This window comes from Dasypus novemcinctus, chromosome 20, assembly GCF_030445035.2.
Source record: "Dasypus novemcinctus isolate mDasNov1 chromosome 20, mDasNov1.1.hap2, whole genome shotgun sequence".
Taxonomy (NCBI): domain Eukaryota; kingdom Metazoa; phylum Chordata; class Mammalia; order Cingulata; family Dasypodidae; genus Dasypus; species Dasypus novemcinctus.
The window spans coordinates 34,229,112-34,245,043 of NC_080692.1; the positions used below are offsets into that span (position 1 = coordinate 34,229,112).

The 15,932-nt window shown below is 41.2% G+C and overlaps 1 protein-coding gene and 1 pseudogene across 5 annotated transcripts in view; one reads left to right on the forward strand and one right to left on the reverse strand.

Annotated features, from left to right (window-relative positions):
- BORCS5 (BLOC-1 related complex subunit 5) overlaps nt 1-15,932 on the forward strand; it is a 111,084-nt gene that overhangs the window by 77,202 nt on the left and 17,950 nt on the right. For 2 of the 5 annotated variants that reach the window (XR_011646669.1, XR_011646668.1), the window contains exons 3-5: nt 6,975-7,132; nt 7,532-7,668; nt 10,429-10,517. Coding sequence is in view for 3 of the 5 variants with exons in the window: in XM_012528923.4 (XP_012384377.1) it covers nt 6,975-7,132; nt 7,532-7,668 (295 nt within the window). In the remaining 2 variants the exon portion in view is untranslated. The remainder of the gene's footprint in view (nt 1-6,974; nt 7,133-7,531; nt 7,669-10,428; nt 10,518-15,932) is intronic. The other 3 variants (XM_012528922.4, XM_004485134.4, XM_012528923.4) reach the window with 2 other exon arrangements.
- LOC139437064 (large ribosomal subunit protein eL6 pseudogene) lies at nt 528-2,425 on the reverse strand (annotated as a pseudogene).

Below are 15,932 nucleotides of genomic sequence, written 5' to 3' on the forward strand. Positions count from 1 at the left end.
AAGTCCTCCCATATGGTAGGCAGAGGCCTTATCATTTGAGCCACATCTGCTTCCCAGTTGAGTCATCTTGTTGCGCCAGCCCATTGCTTCAGCTCATTGTATTGCTTGTCATCTTTTAGGGGATACCAGGAACCGAACCTGGGACCTCCCATGTGGTAGGTGGGAGCCCAGCTGCTTAAGCCACATCTTCTTCCCTTTATAATTTTTTTCATGGCTCAGCAAAAGAAAAAAACATTTAGAGAAAGATGGAAGTTGAGATGACAAAATGTTGTTAAATCTGGAATGGTGAATATTTAGGTATTTTTTTCTTTTATTAAAATTTTTTTTCTAAAAAAATCCTTACCATAAAAAATTTTTTAAAAATATACAAAAAGTGATTTCAAGGGTGGTAATATGACTCATTCTCTATTAATGATAAGGGTTCAGGTAATTATTAAAGTTGGTAAGAATTAAAACTGGTGTAAACCCTGGAGTCTTCAGAGGTGAGGCCAGTCAGGTGAGTGAGTAAAGCTGGCACAAGACGATAGGAAGATGGTAGGGATTGAGAAAACAGGGCAGAACCCCCTTAGCTAGAATACACCTCATTTAAAGCATTAAAAAACAAACAAACTTGATGTGGAATCAGAATAAAACACTCTGAGGGCTGAATTCAGCCATGGGCTGACATTTTGTGGTCTCTAAAAAAATGACAAAATTTACCACCTCTAGATTTATCCAGCTCTCTGTCTTCTCTCCTTTTATCAGAAGATAGAGGAATGTTTTGTCCATCAGTTAAGAGGGAGATGGGTTCCTGGACACTTTAAAGAGTGATGGGAAAACTTTGTATTCATTATCTCTAGAATTTGCCTGAGTTATCATACGTTGTTGCTTCAGGAGTAGGAAAAGTGGCCCATCTTCTTTTGTTCTCTGTCCTGTCTTTCTTCTTCTGTGGTCTGAGGGCAGGACTTGTAGATTTTTCAGAGATCCCTGTGGGGAAAAGTACATTCTGATGATAGCGAGGGAAGACAGTGTATACCTTATAGATCTGGAAGCTTTCTTGAAATCCTCCCCCCCTTTTTTTTTCTTTTCCCTTCTTTCTTTTTTTTTTTTTTTTTTTTTTGAGAGGAAGTTTAAGGGTTTTGTTCTGTGAGCTAAGGTTCTGGGCCCTCTCTGTTAAGCCTTCACAGCTTGGGCTAGCCCTACAGTGCTGCTTCTCCCTGTTCTGCAGCACAAACTCCCCATAAACTTCTTCATTTTTATTTTTTATTTTTTTAATGTACCAGTTATTTAATTGGGTTCTTTGCAAGTTTAGAATACCGATATGTGAGGATAAGCTCCATTTGTGAGAGAAAACACAGAATGGAGGTAGCCTTGGAGCTGAGGAACAGTTTTGATTTTTGATATAAGTTGTGAGTCCACAGTTTTCTGATCAATCTTGTGCTGCTCTGTAAATTCATATTTCTTTTTCTCTGTGTTGAAGATCTCACCTTCTTGGTGTCTGGGTGTATGCAGCTTCTTCTTGAAGTAAGCATCAGTGAGATGCTTTGGGATTTTCACTGTATGTCAGTTTTGGTGGAGGTGGCAATGACAAGTTACAGGTGTGTTCTACTCAGAGAAACTTGATTGAGGACCAGAGGTCCAGTCACAGTAATAAACCACTGGTCAGCTGTTTCAGGAAGACCACTCTCTTGCCCCTGTGGTGACCAGTGAGGGTGATCAGAACAGTCCCAGAAGTGATGCTAGATCGCAACTTTCTCATGGGCTGAATGAAGGGTTTTTTGACATGGCTCAACAGCTTTCGAGGGACATCTTCAGTAGGCTAATATCCAGGCATTTTGCCAAGTTTAACCACTCGGGTACCTCCATTTTTGTCACCACCAACAGGTTTTGAGACAGTAACAAGAACCTTTGGCTTTTTCTTTTCAGTCCTGGATTTAGCTGCTGAATACTTCTCTTGTACATGGCCTTTCTGGAATACATTGCAGATCAGGAATATCTGCCAATTCCTCTGACCAGGACCAGATTTCGGTTGCAGTGAGGTTTCCCTTTCTTGAGCTTTTTGGTCTTGAGGTTACTCTCTCAACCTTGCAACTGACCTCAGCCTTCTTGGCTTCAGGTTTCTTCTCTTTGTGACTGCCAGCTTCTCAGCTTTTTACCCGCCATCTTGCAAGATGGGAGAAAGTCCATAAACTTCTTAGGCCCTAGAAATCTTGGCAGTCTTCCTCAGGTGTTTGCTGATCTTTTGCTGTTACACTCAGTGCTGCTGTGAATAATCTTTTATTTATATATCATTTAGTATGTGTATTAGTCTGCCAAAGGGGTGCTGATGCAAAGTACCAGAAATCTGTTGGTTTTATAAAGAGTATTTATTTGGGTAAAAGTTTACAGTTACAAGGCCCTGAAGAGTCCAGCTCAAGGTTGCTTTCTCACCAGAGGCAGTTGCCATGCTGTGAAGCAAGATCGTCACTGATCTCTGCCCAGTCTTTTCTTTCTGGGCTTCCTCTTCAGCTTCCAGTGGGCCCAGCTTTTTCCGCAAGTCAGCTGTAGACTGGCATAGGGTTTGTCTCTCAGGGATTCCTCTCTCTCAACTGCAAACTATCAGGTGAATGGCTCATTTCTCCCTGGGGCCCCAGGATCAAAAATGACAGATCTCACTCTCTTCTGTATGTCATCTTGAGTGAGTGTCCATTTATATCAACCCACCAAGGGGGCAAGGACTCAACCTGAGTCATGCCTTTCTGACGTGGTAGAATCAAAGCCCTAATCTTTACAGGTAATTTAATCAAGGGCCCCTTGACTGAGTCCAGTATTAAAGGGTGTCACACCCAGAATAGATTAGTTAACAAACAATCTTTTTCGTTTTTGGGATTCATAAATAATCTCAAACTGCCACGGCATGTGTGCTAATATATTTGTAGAACATATGCCTAGTACTGAAATTGTTGCATTAAAGGATGTATGCAGGGAAGCGGATTTGGGTCAACTGATAGAGAGCCCACCTACCACATGGGAGGTCCAGGGTTCAAACCCAGGGTCTCCTGGCCCGTGTGATGAGCTGGCCCACACGCAGTGCTGCTGCGCACAAGGAGTGCCATGCCACACAGGAGTGTCCCCCACGTAGGCGAGCCCTGCACGCAAGGAGTGTGCCCCTCAAGGAGAGCCACCCTGCATGAAAAAGCACAGCCTGCCCAGGAGTGGTGCCGCACACATGGAGAGCTGACGCAGCAAGATAACGCAAGGAAAAAAAAGAGAGATTCCTAGTGCCACTGACAAGAATGCAATTGGACACAGAAGAACACACAGTGAATGGACAGAGAGAGCAGACAGTGGGGGGGAAGGGGGGAGGAAGGGGAGAGAAATAAATAAAAATAAATCTTAAAAAAAAAAAAAGGATGTATGCATTTGTGATTTTTATATTCATGCCAAGTTGCAATCCACAGAGGTATTAATGACTTACATACTAATCAGCAATGCCTGTTTCCTTCCTGTCCCACCTACAGAGTTTTTATCATACTTTTGGATTTTTATCAATTCAGTAGGTGAAAAGGGATTGCAGTGAAGTTTTAATTTCTATTTTTCTTATTAAGAATGAAGTTGTGTATTTTTTTTATTGTTAAAACATTGGTAGTTCCTTTTCTATGAAATGCCTCTTCATATCCTTTGTCCTTTTTTAATTAATTTTTCCCCAATTTTTAGGTGCTCTTTCTATACTAGGAAACTTATTCTGATATGAATTGTAATTTTTTTTTAACTTATAGTGTATTTTGCCATGACGAGTCTTGGTTTTTATATTTTTTAATATATCAATGTTTTTATTATGGCTTTTGACTGTTATGTTGTCCTGACCCACTGTTATTTTTTTTATTATATTTTTGTTGTATGTTTTTTTGTTTCTTAGTTTTTTTTGTTTTTATTTTGTTTTTATTACTATTATTATTTTGTTGCTGTTGACCCACTATTGATAGCACAAAATCTTTCATTCCTCTTTCCACAGTGTCTCTTTCCTCTTTTCCTCTTTCATTCTTGGCTTGACAGCTACAAAGCTTTTGGCATCTTCCCACCAGCCTGCATTCCTGGGACTGTATTAGATGTCAGTGATAGGGTAGCCCTTGATAATTTTGTTAGAAGAATTTAGTGGTCTGGAAAATCTGATTTTCTTGGTCCAGGCGCTCTGCAATACGGTTTGTCAGTTTCTTATAAATGAAAATAAGCAATTGCCATATGACTCAGCAGTTTCACTCTTAGGCATTTTATCAGCGAAATAAAAACTTATGTTTACACAAAATCTGTACATGACTTCATAGCAGATTTGCAATAGTCTCAAATTGGAAACAACTCAGTTCCTTCAGTGCATGAATGGTTAAACTGATACATGCATACTACAGAACATTAAGCGGAAATAAAGAAGAAAAACTATTGATATATGCAACAGCTTACATGAATTTCTAGGATATTATGCTTGGTGGGAAAAAAAGCCAATTCCAAAATGTTCCTTAGTGTATGATTCTATTTATGTAACATTTTTGAAATGACAAAATTTTAGAAATGGTGAACAGATTAGTGGTTACCAGGGGTTAGAGAAAGGGAGGGGTTGGGAGAGTGATGAGTGTGGTATAAAAGGGCAAAACGAGATCCTTGCAGTGGTGGAACTGTTTAGCATTTGTGGTGGAGATACAAGAATTTGTGAGAAAAACTGTATAGAACTAAATACAGACACAACACACAGATAAAACCAGGAAATCTAAATAAGATCAATGTATTGTATCAATGTCAGTATCTTGATTGTGATATTGTACTACATATTCTTTTGTAAGATGTTACCATTGGGGAATCGGGTAATGGGAACACAGGCTTTCTCTATATTATTTCACAACCGCATGTGACTACACAATGATTTCAAAAAAATTTTCCATGAAAAAAGGCTATTTCTGCAAATACCAGACTCACCAAAAGATATTACCTGGAGGCAGTTTCAGGTGAAGTGATTGATGCTTCCCTGTGTTCAGATCAGCAGTGGAACAGCTGAGGGACCTAGTGGTGGCAGGGGAACACGGGGGAGCAGATCAGTGCCTCAGGCTCCCAGCCTGCACTCTGCCGTCAGGCCAGCTGAAGATCTGAGAGCACTGGCCAGCACTTCCAAGGAGTCTCTGGGAAAGCCCAGCAAAGTAGCCCATCGTACAGCCTGTTAAACAGACTTCTGAACCTGTGAGGAGTTGGCATTTGTGGTTAGAGGTAGGGGTGGGGAAGGGTTCCCAAGATGACCTTTGTTGTAGGTGGGCCTATCCCAATCACGCCCAGCACATTCCTTGCTGTAGGGCACATTTTGGTCTACTCTGTGCTCTAGCATGGGCTCTGTTATGAGCTAGCATGGCCGAGCAGAGCAGTTCTCAAGGTTGGGTGGGGGATCCTTGGGGTCCCCAAGACCCTGCTAGGGCATCTCTGAAGTGAAAACTATTTCCATGATAATACTTAGGTATTATTTGCAAATCCCTCTCATTTTCTCTTACACGTTTACAGTGGAGTTTTCCAGAGGCTCCATAACATGTGAAATAGCATCAGTTTACATGCAAAAGCAGCTATGAGTCTCCAGCTGTTTCCTATTAAGCCAGACATAAAGACTTACAAAAATGTAACCCAGTGCCACTCTTTGCACTTTATTTGAAAAAATATAGCTGTTTTCCTTAAAATGTTATTTTATATTAACATGAAATAGGTTTATTATTATCTTTAAATGATTTACTAATTTTTAAAATTCTCAGTTTTAATTTCTAAGTAAATATCTATAGATATAACCCATATAATCAAAAGCACTCCATAATTTTGAGAGTATATAGAGGTGCTATACAAAAAAGTTTGAGAACTGGTGGCTTGGCAGAAAATACTTGATCAAAAACTCAGTAGGTTCAAGTTCTAGTTGGGGCTTTGCTTGGGAACATTGGGCAAGTCATTTAGACTCTCTAATTGATTTCTTCCTCTGGAAATGCTAATAATTTTCTTATTCTATACACCTTAAAAGAAATTAAGATAACTATAAAGTGTTTGAAAATATAAAGTCCTATGCAAATGAAAGGAAGCTTAACTAAATTAACTAAACTAATGGTGAAAGAAAAAGAATGAGAGTTCTGGTATGTTAGTTGACTGTCTAACATTTTTTTCATTTCAGTTTTTCCTTGTACATTTTATTACCTTTTCTTACCTTCTCAGTCAACCATTTTAATTATTAAGAGAAATTAAGTAGAGCTGTGTATGGCTCAAGCAGTTGAGCATCTACTTCCCACATGGGAAGTCCTGGGTTCTGTTTCTGGTACCTCCTAAAAGCAAAAACAAACAACAAACCAATGAAAAAACCAACTCAGGGGAACCATTGTAGCTCAGTGGTTGAGCAATACATCGGCTTCCCACATACGAGGTCCCAGGTTCAATCCCACACCCTGGTACCTCACAAAAAAAAAAAAAGAAGGAAGGAAAAAGAAATTAAGTAAATATATCTTGCAACACTTTTTTTTTTTCCTCCCAGTAGTTTCCAGTGATTGAACCCAAGACCTCATATGTCGGAAGTTTTGGAATGCTTTCGTCCCAATGCTTTTAATGGGGGAAGGCGTTATATTTCTGATACCTTGAGGTAGTGCACGTAAAGGAAAGGTCTAGAGTTCTGTCTTGGAGAATCTACTTAATATGTGACTTTGGGAGAGTTATTTTAATCTCTGTATCTTGGTTTCCTCATCTGTAAAATGGCACTAATAATACCTTACTTTCCAGGGCAGTTGTGAGTATGAATATTAATGTACAGGAAGCACTTGGCCAAGTGGTTGGCACAAAATAGATTCTCCATAAGTTTTAGCTGCTGTGATTGTCATTAGCCTATCACATAACACAAGAGATGCAAGGTTAAATTTCAGTCTTTTACTCTATCCTCAGTAAAGTTCTTAAACTATGCCTTGATTCGCAAGTTTATCGGTAGTAATTTTCATTTCATTCTTTTTTCTGCTTTGAAGGGCTGTTGAGTGGCCAGACTTCCCCAACAAATACCAAGTTGGAGAAATTGGATTCTCAGCAGGTGTTGCAACTCTGCCTCCGATATCAGGATCACCTGCATCAGTGTGCAGAAGCCGTTGCTTTTGATCAGAATGCTTTAGTTAAACGGATCAAAGAGGTAACTACTAAGGGAGGAAATAGCATTGCTGACTCATTATTTTGATTCCTTGTCTCTCCTCAGGCCTTTTCTACTGGGAAGTGTAGAGCCCAGCTTTATGGAAAGTAGTCATTTTCTAACTAAAACTTGACATTTGTCCCCATTGTTTTGGGAAGATACTGTCTTTCTTGGCAGTAAAATATGTCAGTGAAAAGAGTGGTCCCAGATCTAGATTAAGCAGGCATTGGAATCCTGGTTCACCACTTACTTGCTTGGGCAAATACTTCTCTTTTTTGTGAGGAAAGAAGCAGATAATTCACCTGAAAATACTTAGTGAACTAGAAAGCATGGAACAAATGTGTACTTATGAATAGCAATAAGTAGGTACTTTTTTCAGGCATTTAAATGTGTCATTGTCAGGGCTGCTGCATGACACAGACCTGGGAGCACCCTCCACACTGCCTTCTGTGTGCTTGGCACTCCCTGGAGTTGTTTAAGGAAATGGCCCTGGCCATTGACTCTGATGAGAGAAAAAATGGACATGAGGAAACACACAGGTAAGGAGTTGAGAATCACTGCAAATTCATGGTCAATTAGTAAATGAGGTATTTCATCTTTGAGATTACAAAGTAGTCATTAGTTATATTGACAGATTTAATTTGCTGACACCACCAACATTTTGGTACTTACCTTTCATAAAATGGTTGTGTGCATATGTTTTCCTTTCATGGATTAAGTGCTATTATTTGGATTACTATTAAATGTGATCTTTTACATTGCTCGGTATTTATGTGGCCTTTCAACTCTTATAAACTATTTTGCTACATTTCACTTGGGGTTTGTTTGCTTATTAGCTTAAATACAGGGTTCCTTACCCCCCAGCTTAGGTCTAAGAGGTAGTTTATGAACCATTGTTTTAATAGCACGCCAAATGATTCTTTTGCCACCCTCCAGCAGCTGGGATATGGAATTACTGATCTAAAATATTATTTCCAAACTAAATTGTACAAAACTAGCTCCATATAAAGAAGGTTGAATTTTTTGCATTAGATAGTCACAATGCTTATTAACATATTAAAAGTTCTGAAAAGTCTTACAGTAAAGAAAACCAGCAGTTCTCAAACATTTGAGCTTAGAGCTCTCATCTTAGGGGACATTAACAACCCATGGAAGTAGGATTTTTTAACATATTCTTTGGGAAATACTATTGTAGACATAGACCTTACCATTTTTTTTTTTTTTTTTTTTAAAGATTTATTTATTTATTTAATTTCCCCCCTCCCCTGGTTGTCTGTTCTCTGTGTCTTTTTGCTGCGTCTTGTTTCTTTGTCCGCTTCTGTTGTCGTCAGCGGCACGGGAAGTGTGGGCGGCGCCATTCCTGGGCAGGCTGCTCTTTCTTTTCACGCTGGGCGGCTCTCCTCACGGGCGCACTCCTTGCGCGTGGGGCTCCCGCACGCGGGGGACACCCTTGTGTGGCACGGCACTCCTTGAGTGCATCAGCACTGCGCATGGCCAGCTCCACACGGGTCAAGGAGGCCCGGGGTTTGAACCGCGGACCTCCCATATGGTAGACGGACGCCCTAACCACTGGGCCAAAGTCCGTTTCCCAGACCTTACCATTTTTGACTGTTGGGCTACAACTTACCTATGACATTAACTCTCAGAAGGTTTTAGAACAATAATTTGATATTTTGAGGCTTCTTGTCTTCTTTTTGAAAGACCCTGTAATCCATGTCTGTAATTTGGCAGTTTAGGAAAATGTGGTACAGAAAGATGAAGTGACTAGTTCAGTGTCAAAAGGAGTTTGGTAAAGTATGTTGTAACCAGAGAGAACTCCCATTATTACCACATTTTAAAGACTCCAGAGGAGTGTTTCTGAACCCTGGTTATGCGTTAGAATCTTCTGGGACATTTTTTACTCCTATATATAAGATGGGAAATTTCACACTACACTGAAGTAGAGAGACTAATACAATGAGCCTTCATTTACTTATTGTCCAGCTACTATAATCATCTTGTGAACACTCTCGCTTTGCCCATTGCCCCACTCATGCCCTGCTGCTCCCCCAACTAGTTTATTCTATAGTAAATATCAGATATATGATTTCATTCATAAATATTTCAGTATTTATCTTTAAAAATTAAGAACTCTTTAAAAACTTTAGTTAACATCATACATAATGTTAGTGCAGGGATCAAAACCACGAAATTAACATGGTACAATACTATTAACGAAACTAAAGCCTTATTTGAGTTTCACCAGTTGTTCCACTAATGAAGGACTCCTTTAAAAGAACAAAGCCACAATATTGTTATCATATCTGGATGAGGGAAAAAAGGTAAACAGAAGAGTAATACAAAAAACAAGTCAATATAGATAGGTAGAGAGTGCTCAATTGCAGTTCATTATACCTTACAGCTGAGGTACTTTTAAGAAAATTCTGATGCCTATTTCTCAAACCTTACCAGTTAGATTCAAATCTCTGAAGGTGTATGGCGTGTGGGGATGAGGGAAGCTGGACATTGGTATTTTTGAAAGTGCCATTGGTGATTTTAATATGCAGCAAGGGTTGAAACTCAGTGTCCTGGAGCATTCCTTTTAAAATAACTTAAACTGAGTGTAAAATTCCCTTTGGGAAACTCTAGGATTCCCTTAAATAATCAGTTGCTAACCAGGGTCGTTGCAAAACAGACCACAATATTCACAGTACTGAGCACAACCTTGGTAGCTCCCCTAGGGCAGAGGGGGTGAATGCTGTTTTAGGGTTTTCGTGGCGATTTAATGTCTCTGTCATTAAGTTTTAACAAATTACTGAAACGTGCACATCCACCCATGCCTTTACTTCAAACCTGAGGGTTGGAATTAGTCACCTCCAGATGAATAAAGCAGAGGATGTCGTTTTGATCAAAAGCCAACTCTCTGATATTATTCCAGATGTTTCCTGGAAATTCGCTTAGAAGTGTGAGGAAGTAACATCATGCTGTATGTGTTGAAAAGTAGGGGAACTTAATAGCCACGGAGAATATGTCTTAATAGACATGTAGAGCTTGGGTAAACCAGAGGCCCATAAAGTTAGTGTCTGTAATCAGTTAAGTTTGCATCAAAGGGAACATGGCTATAGCCATTTCTGATTCAGATAAAAGAAAGTGAAGGATTAGTTTCTGTTTTCTTCTTGTTAAGTTTGCATGATCCTCTTGAGTGAAAGTTTATGTTTTACAAATTTGTGTATGTGAGAGGAGAAGACCGGAGGTAGTTTCCTTCATAGCCAGGGAATCTTGTGATGTGCACTGACCACTAGTTTCCTTAATGGTTACAGGAGAGCCCCTCCATCAACCAACCAGCATTGCTGAGAAGCTTTTGAAGACCTACTTAGTCTGAGAGCTTAGCCTGGATGAGGGAAAAAAGGTAAACAGAAGAGTAATACAAAAAACAAGTCAATATAGATAAGTAGAGAGTGCTCAATTGCAGTTCATTATACAGAGGTTCTCTAACAGTCAAAGGTCAGGATATCCTGCAGCATGTGAGGTTCACACTAGGTCTTAAAGGAAAACAGGATTTGGGAACTGAATGGCAAGAAGGAGAGGGGTATTCCTGGCAGGGGGATCAACTTGACAGGCAATCTTGGAGAAAATTAACATTGGGGATTCAGGGAACAATGAAGAACCCAGCTTCATTTTCAGTTAACTTGTTCAAAGAAATCTCTCCATTAGGAACCACAGAATATGTGATTTTTGGAATTTTTGGAATTATTTTTTCTGTTTAGTGGATTGCAAACTGGTTCCTGGGGAACTTGGGTATCTTGCTTGAGAATGTGAAACTGGATGGTGACAAATGAGTAGTCCTTGGCTTCTAGGCTGTGGATACATCACTTGATATCTTTTCAGGGATTTTTTTTTTTTTTTTTTTTTGTGCTATCTCATCATTTCTAGTTAAGGATTCAGGTTGGCGGACAGACACTTTCAGCTTTAGGTCACAACTGTTATTGAGATTTCGGTTAACAAACAGGCAAAGGAGAAAGAACATGTTTCCTCCCATATGTGTGCTTTCCTTGTGGGGAGGAGAGGTGGTATCAGGCAGATGGCAAATACAGAGCCCCAGGAAGTCATAATTGGGATTTCTGGAGCTTCTTTTGACCTGGATCACCACTTAAGGGAAATCGCTCACTGACTGTCATTGGTAAATCCTGTATGCTTGCTTAAAGGTCTTGACACTAAATTCATGATACAATTCTAATCGTTCATGCGTCTTTAATTTTAGATATGTTGGTAAACAGGTTGTTGTAGCATAAACCAATAGGAAGTGTTGGAGGGGTATTCAGATGAACAGGTAAGAAAGAGTTGCTATCATTAGAAAGCCATATGATTACACAGGATTATGAAGAGGACAGAAAGTTTATCTAATTCATCCTTTCATTGCACAAAGAAAGAAACCAAAGTTTTTGGTGTTTATTCGGGGTTTGCCTGAAATCATTCTACTCAGTGACTAAGATGATGTCTTAGTTTGCCACCGGGCTGCCGATGTGAGGCACCAGAAATGGGTTGCCTTTTATAATGGGGATTTTTTGGGTAAAAGCTTACAGTTCCAAGGCCATGAAATGTCCAATGAAAGCACCATCAGAAATACTTTCTCAGGAGTGGTGTAGCTCAAGTGGTTGAGTCCCTGCTTCCCATTTACGAGGTCCCAGATTCAATCCCAGGTACCTCCTAAAAAAAAAGCTTTCTCACCAAATTCAGCTACTGGTGACCCTGGTGTCCTGCCCTGTGGCGAAGATGGCGGCCTGTCTCTGCCAGGGTGCCTGCCTTCCCCTCCAGAATCTCCCATCTCCTGGAGCTCGACTGTGAGCAGCCAGGCATAGCGCTGGTCTCTTTCTGGGCCTCTTCTCGGTCTCAGTTGCTCAGCTTTCTTCCTGAGTGCAGCTGTGGGCAATCAGGTGTGGTGGTTTTTCTCTTCAGCCTTGAGCTATTCCTTGGGCCCTGCCTCTTAGGGCCTTTGCGCTTAAGCTTTGGCTGCTGGAGATCCTCCAGTCCTCTCTCACAGGGCAGGGTCAAAAATTGCAGCTTCCTCTCTCTCTGTGTGTCTCTGTGTTTCCATTCATATAAGCTCCAGTAAGAGGGTGGAGACCTGGTCTGAGTCATGCCTCACTGATGTAGTCCAATCAAAAGGCCTACACTCACTGGCATGGATTAGTTCAGAAGCATAGTTTTTTGGAGCGATTCACCAAATTCAAACCATTGAGATGATATTAGAAGATGAGTCCTCCCTGATTGCCAGTCCTCTTTTGCACTTAACCCTCCTACTTACGTTCTGCTTACTTGGAAGCCTTCATTTCAATTGTCCGTACTCGTTTTCATGCAGTAGGCACGCAGTCCGTGCTTGAAGGGATGCACGAGTGCTCCCTCTCACGGCCCGCACGTGGGCTGGGGCAGGGCTTTCTTCCTGTCAGCAGTGCCGTCATGTTAAGACCCAGCTGGGGCCACTTTCCAAGTATGTGCCCTGACTTCCGGTTCCTCCCATGAGGATGGTGGAGAGCTTGATCAAGGCTAAATGATTTGCTCACAGTGTTGCACAGGGACTCAGTATCTGAACTGGAATTGGCATTCAGTCTGAGTTCCTTTATATCAAAACCTTGATTAGTATGAACCTTGAACTGAATCTCCTTTAAATAACACTGTTAAATTTCTTTTGCTGCTTTTAAATATATTCTAGCAATGGTTGCTGCTTTCTTGACCTCCAATTATAGAATGGGTTGGGAGTGATATTTTAAAACCATAAATTTTGACAAGCGCATTGAGATATCAGGCTTTTTTTTGGCAAGGCATTCGAAGAAGTTTTTTGTTCTCTATCTTACAAATTACTCTGGTATAAATTTCAGGTTGAGACCTTGCAGTATAAGTATAGTCCCCCCCTTCGTGTCCTTTCGGTAGCTTATTTTCAGAAAGAATTACTACTGGTCCCTTCCCTGTCGGGAAGTGCTGATGGGGATTGGGCTTACTCTGGTTTGCCGCCTGTAAGGCGTGCTGCACAGTGCTTCCTTGGGCCCGGCCCCACACTTCCCCTACACCAGCACTGCCCTGCCAAAAGCAGAAAAAAGGCCAAATCTGGTTTATTACCTGCCTTTTGGCAATGGAGGCTTGTGTGTTTTGGTAAGGCAGGAGCAAAGTCCAGTTACTTGACTGCTCTGAGATCTAACTCCACATTCTGGACACTGACGTCTGCGCACGTGTATTGAATAGCAGCCCCGTGCCACTCGCTGGCCTGACCTAGATGTGCCTCTGCTGGCTTTCCTGGTACTGGCCACGTATGCTAGGGGCAAGGTCCCCTGTGGCCTCTTCTCTGCTGAGGAGTGCCAGGGCAGATATAGCCTTTAAGCCCATGGGCAGGCAGGATTCAGGGTGCCAGGCTAGGGAACTGGAACGATGGCTAGGAAAAGATACTTCCCACCACATATCACTTTCAGTGAAGAAAAACAGTGCGTTTTCTCAAATCTGAACGTTGCTGCAGAGCCTGGAGCAGTGCCCAGCACAGAAGACTTTTAGTAAAAGTTTGTTAAGTTATAACTGATTATAATCCTCAGTTATTTCAGTATGTTTACCCTAGTGATTGACAAGCTTTCTTACTCTGTTAGAGAAAATAAAGGTTATGAGAATTGCATTAGAAGAGAGGATAGGCTGCAGCTCTCAATAGACTCAGAAACACGTAATGGCTCACCTACAGCAGAGGCTTGTTTTGTGCGCCTAGTCAAGGTGGCTGTTTCTGGTTAGCAGGTGACTTTGCTCCACCAAGTGATCAGAGATTCAGCTTCTTCCCATCTCGTGGCTCTGCCATCCCCAAAGACCACACTGATGTTAGAATCCAGTTGGCGAAAGGAGAAAGAGTGGAATAACACAAATGGGGGCTTCTTATGAGCCAAACCTGTAAGGGTTACACACTTTGGCTAGAACTCAGGTGGCTAACACTAACTCCAGAGGAGCTGAGGAAATGTAGTCTGTGTGTGTGCCTGGGGTTATATTAAATTTTGAGCTTCGTTTTGAACATCTGTGTTATCTTTGAACTTATATTCTTAAAATGTATCTAAGGCATGAATGTGAGATTCAGAAGGGCTGGTGCAAGGTTCCATGGTAAATTTCACTTGGTTTAAGTCCCCCTGCCAATGAAAACCAAGTGATATTAGGAAAAGACTTATGCTTTCAATGTGAAGTGAGAAAACCAGGATATAACATGATATATTCCATATGATCTCAACTATCTTGAATGTCCTTAAAAAAAAAAAGATTAAAGGAAACATGACAGCTGGTTAATTGTGGTTGCCCTTTGTGATGAGATCATCTTTTTTTTAACCTGCTTCTTTCCACTTTCCTGTGTTTTACAGAGTTTCTATCTTGAACCTGCATTACTTTTGTTTTTTTTCTAATTTGGAAATATGTCTGTTTTTCTTACCATGTTTGACCCTTATAATGGTTCTGCTCCTATGTACAGATCTTTGAACCTCTGACCTAAGAATGTGCCTCTGGGATCTTCGTTTGTCTGCATGTGCGTTTACGTGTCCACTTCACGTATTAGCTTATTCAGCTCTGTGCCAGCCTCCGTTCTACAAGGATATATTACTAAACAAAAAAAGCAAAAATCCCTCCCTCGTGAACTTCCATTCCTGGGGGAAACAAACAGTACAAAGTAAAAAAGTAAAATAGATTGCACATACGATGGTGATTAGTGTAAGGGTCAACAATAGAGCAGGAGAGGAGATAGGGAAGGTCAGAGGGTGGCGGGAAAGGCCTTCCTGGGAAAGAGACCTCCTGTAGCCCCCGGTGACCCCCCCTCCTACCTCTGTGCCCAAAGCTTATCAGTTGTTTGACCACTAAGATCAAAGTTCCCAAGATTCTGTTTGTTATTACCAGTCTGCTCATGGCCGTACTTATCTGGATGTTCTGAACTAGAGTCTTACTTGCTATCTCTGTTGTTTGTTGGAAGGACACTTGCAGATCTCTACTCCCTTTAAAAACAGCCCTAATTGTTTCAGGGCTCAAGGATTCCCAAAGGATTTCTCCTGGATGCGTCCCTAGAGCTTAATTTTCTTCTGCCTATGCCAGCAAGTCATGCTTTCCCCCCACCCCCCCAGACTATGCTTTAATGTTGTAAGCCTTTAGTTGACACCCTGGCATTACTTCATGGTTCTCATTCTACACATGAGGAGAGTGCTTATCACTTGTCTAAGGTCATACCAGCTCATTACTAGGTATTGTCTGTGCAGAAACTTAAGGTGACAGCTAACCTGCAGCCCAGAGCAAATGGGGTAATGAATGTGAAAGTGCTCTGTAAGGCTATAGGGTGCTATATGTAAATGAAAGGGTAATTTTGGGGGGTAAATGTCATTTATTTGAAAGGCAGCAAGATAAGGAGGCAGTTGCAGGATATTAGACTTTTTGTAGAAGTAGGTGCATTCATGGCACAAGTAGAGCATAGTTTCAGTAATGATTTCCTCTTATATTCCAAGGTAGCTCACCTTTTTCCCTCCCCTCCCTGGAAGTTTAACTATTCTCTTTTGCCCTTGCTGAGATTTAGATTCTCTGTAGTCACTCACCTGACTTTCCATCTTGTATTATAATAGTCTTGCCTGAATTTTCCAAAATCCACTAAATTCTGACTGCACTTTGGTCCCACTAAGGCTCTGTGCCTTCTCCAGGGCTCCCTCCTGCCTGCTGAATCCTCCACTCCCATCAGGCAGCCAGCTGCCAACAGCCTGTCTGTAATGTGGTCCCAGTTACCCCTGCTCAGAAGGGACCTCCCTCCCCCTCTTCCCCTGGTGCTCTGGGTGCTGGGTGA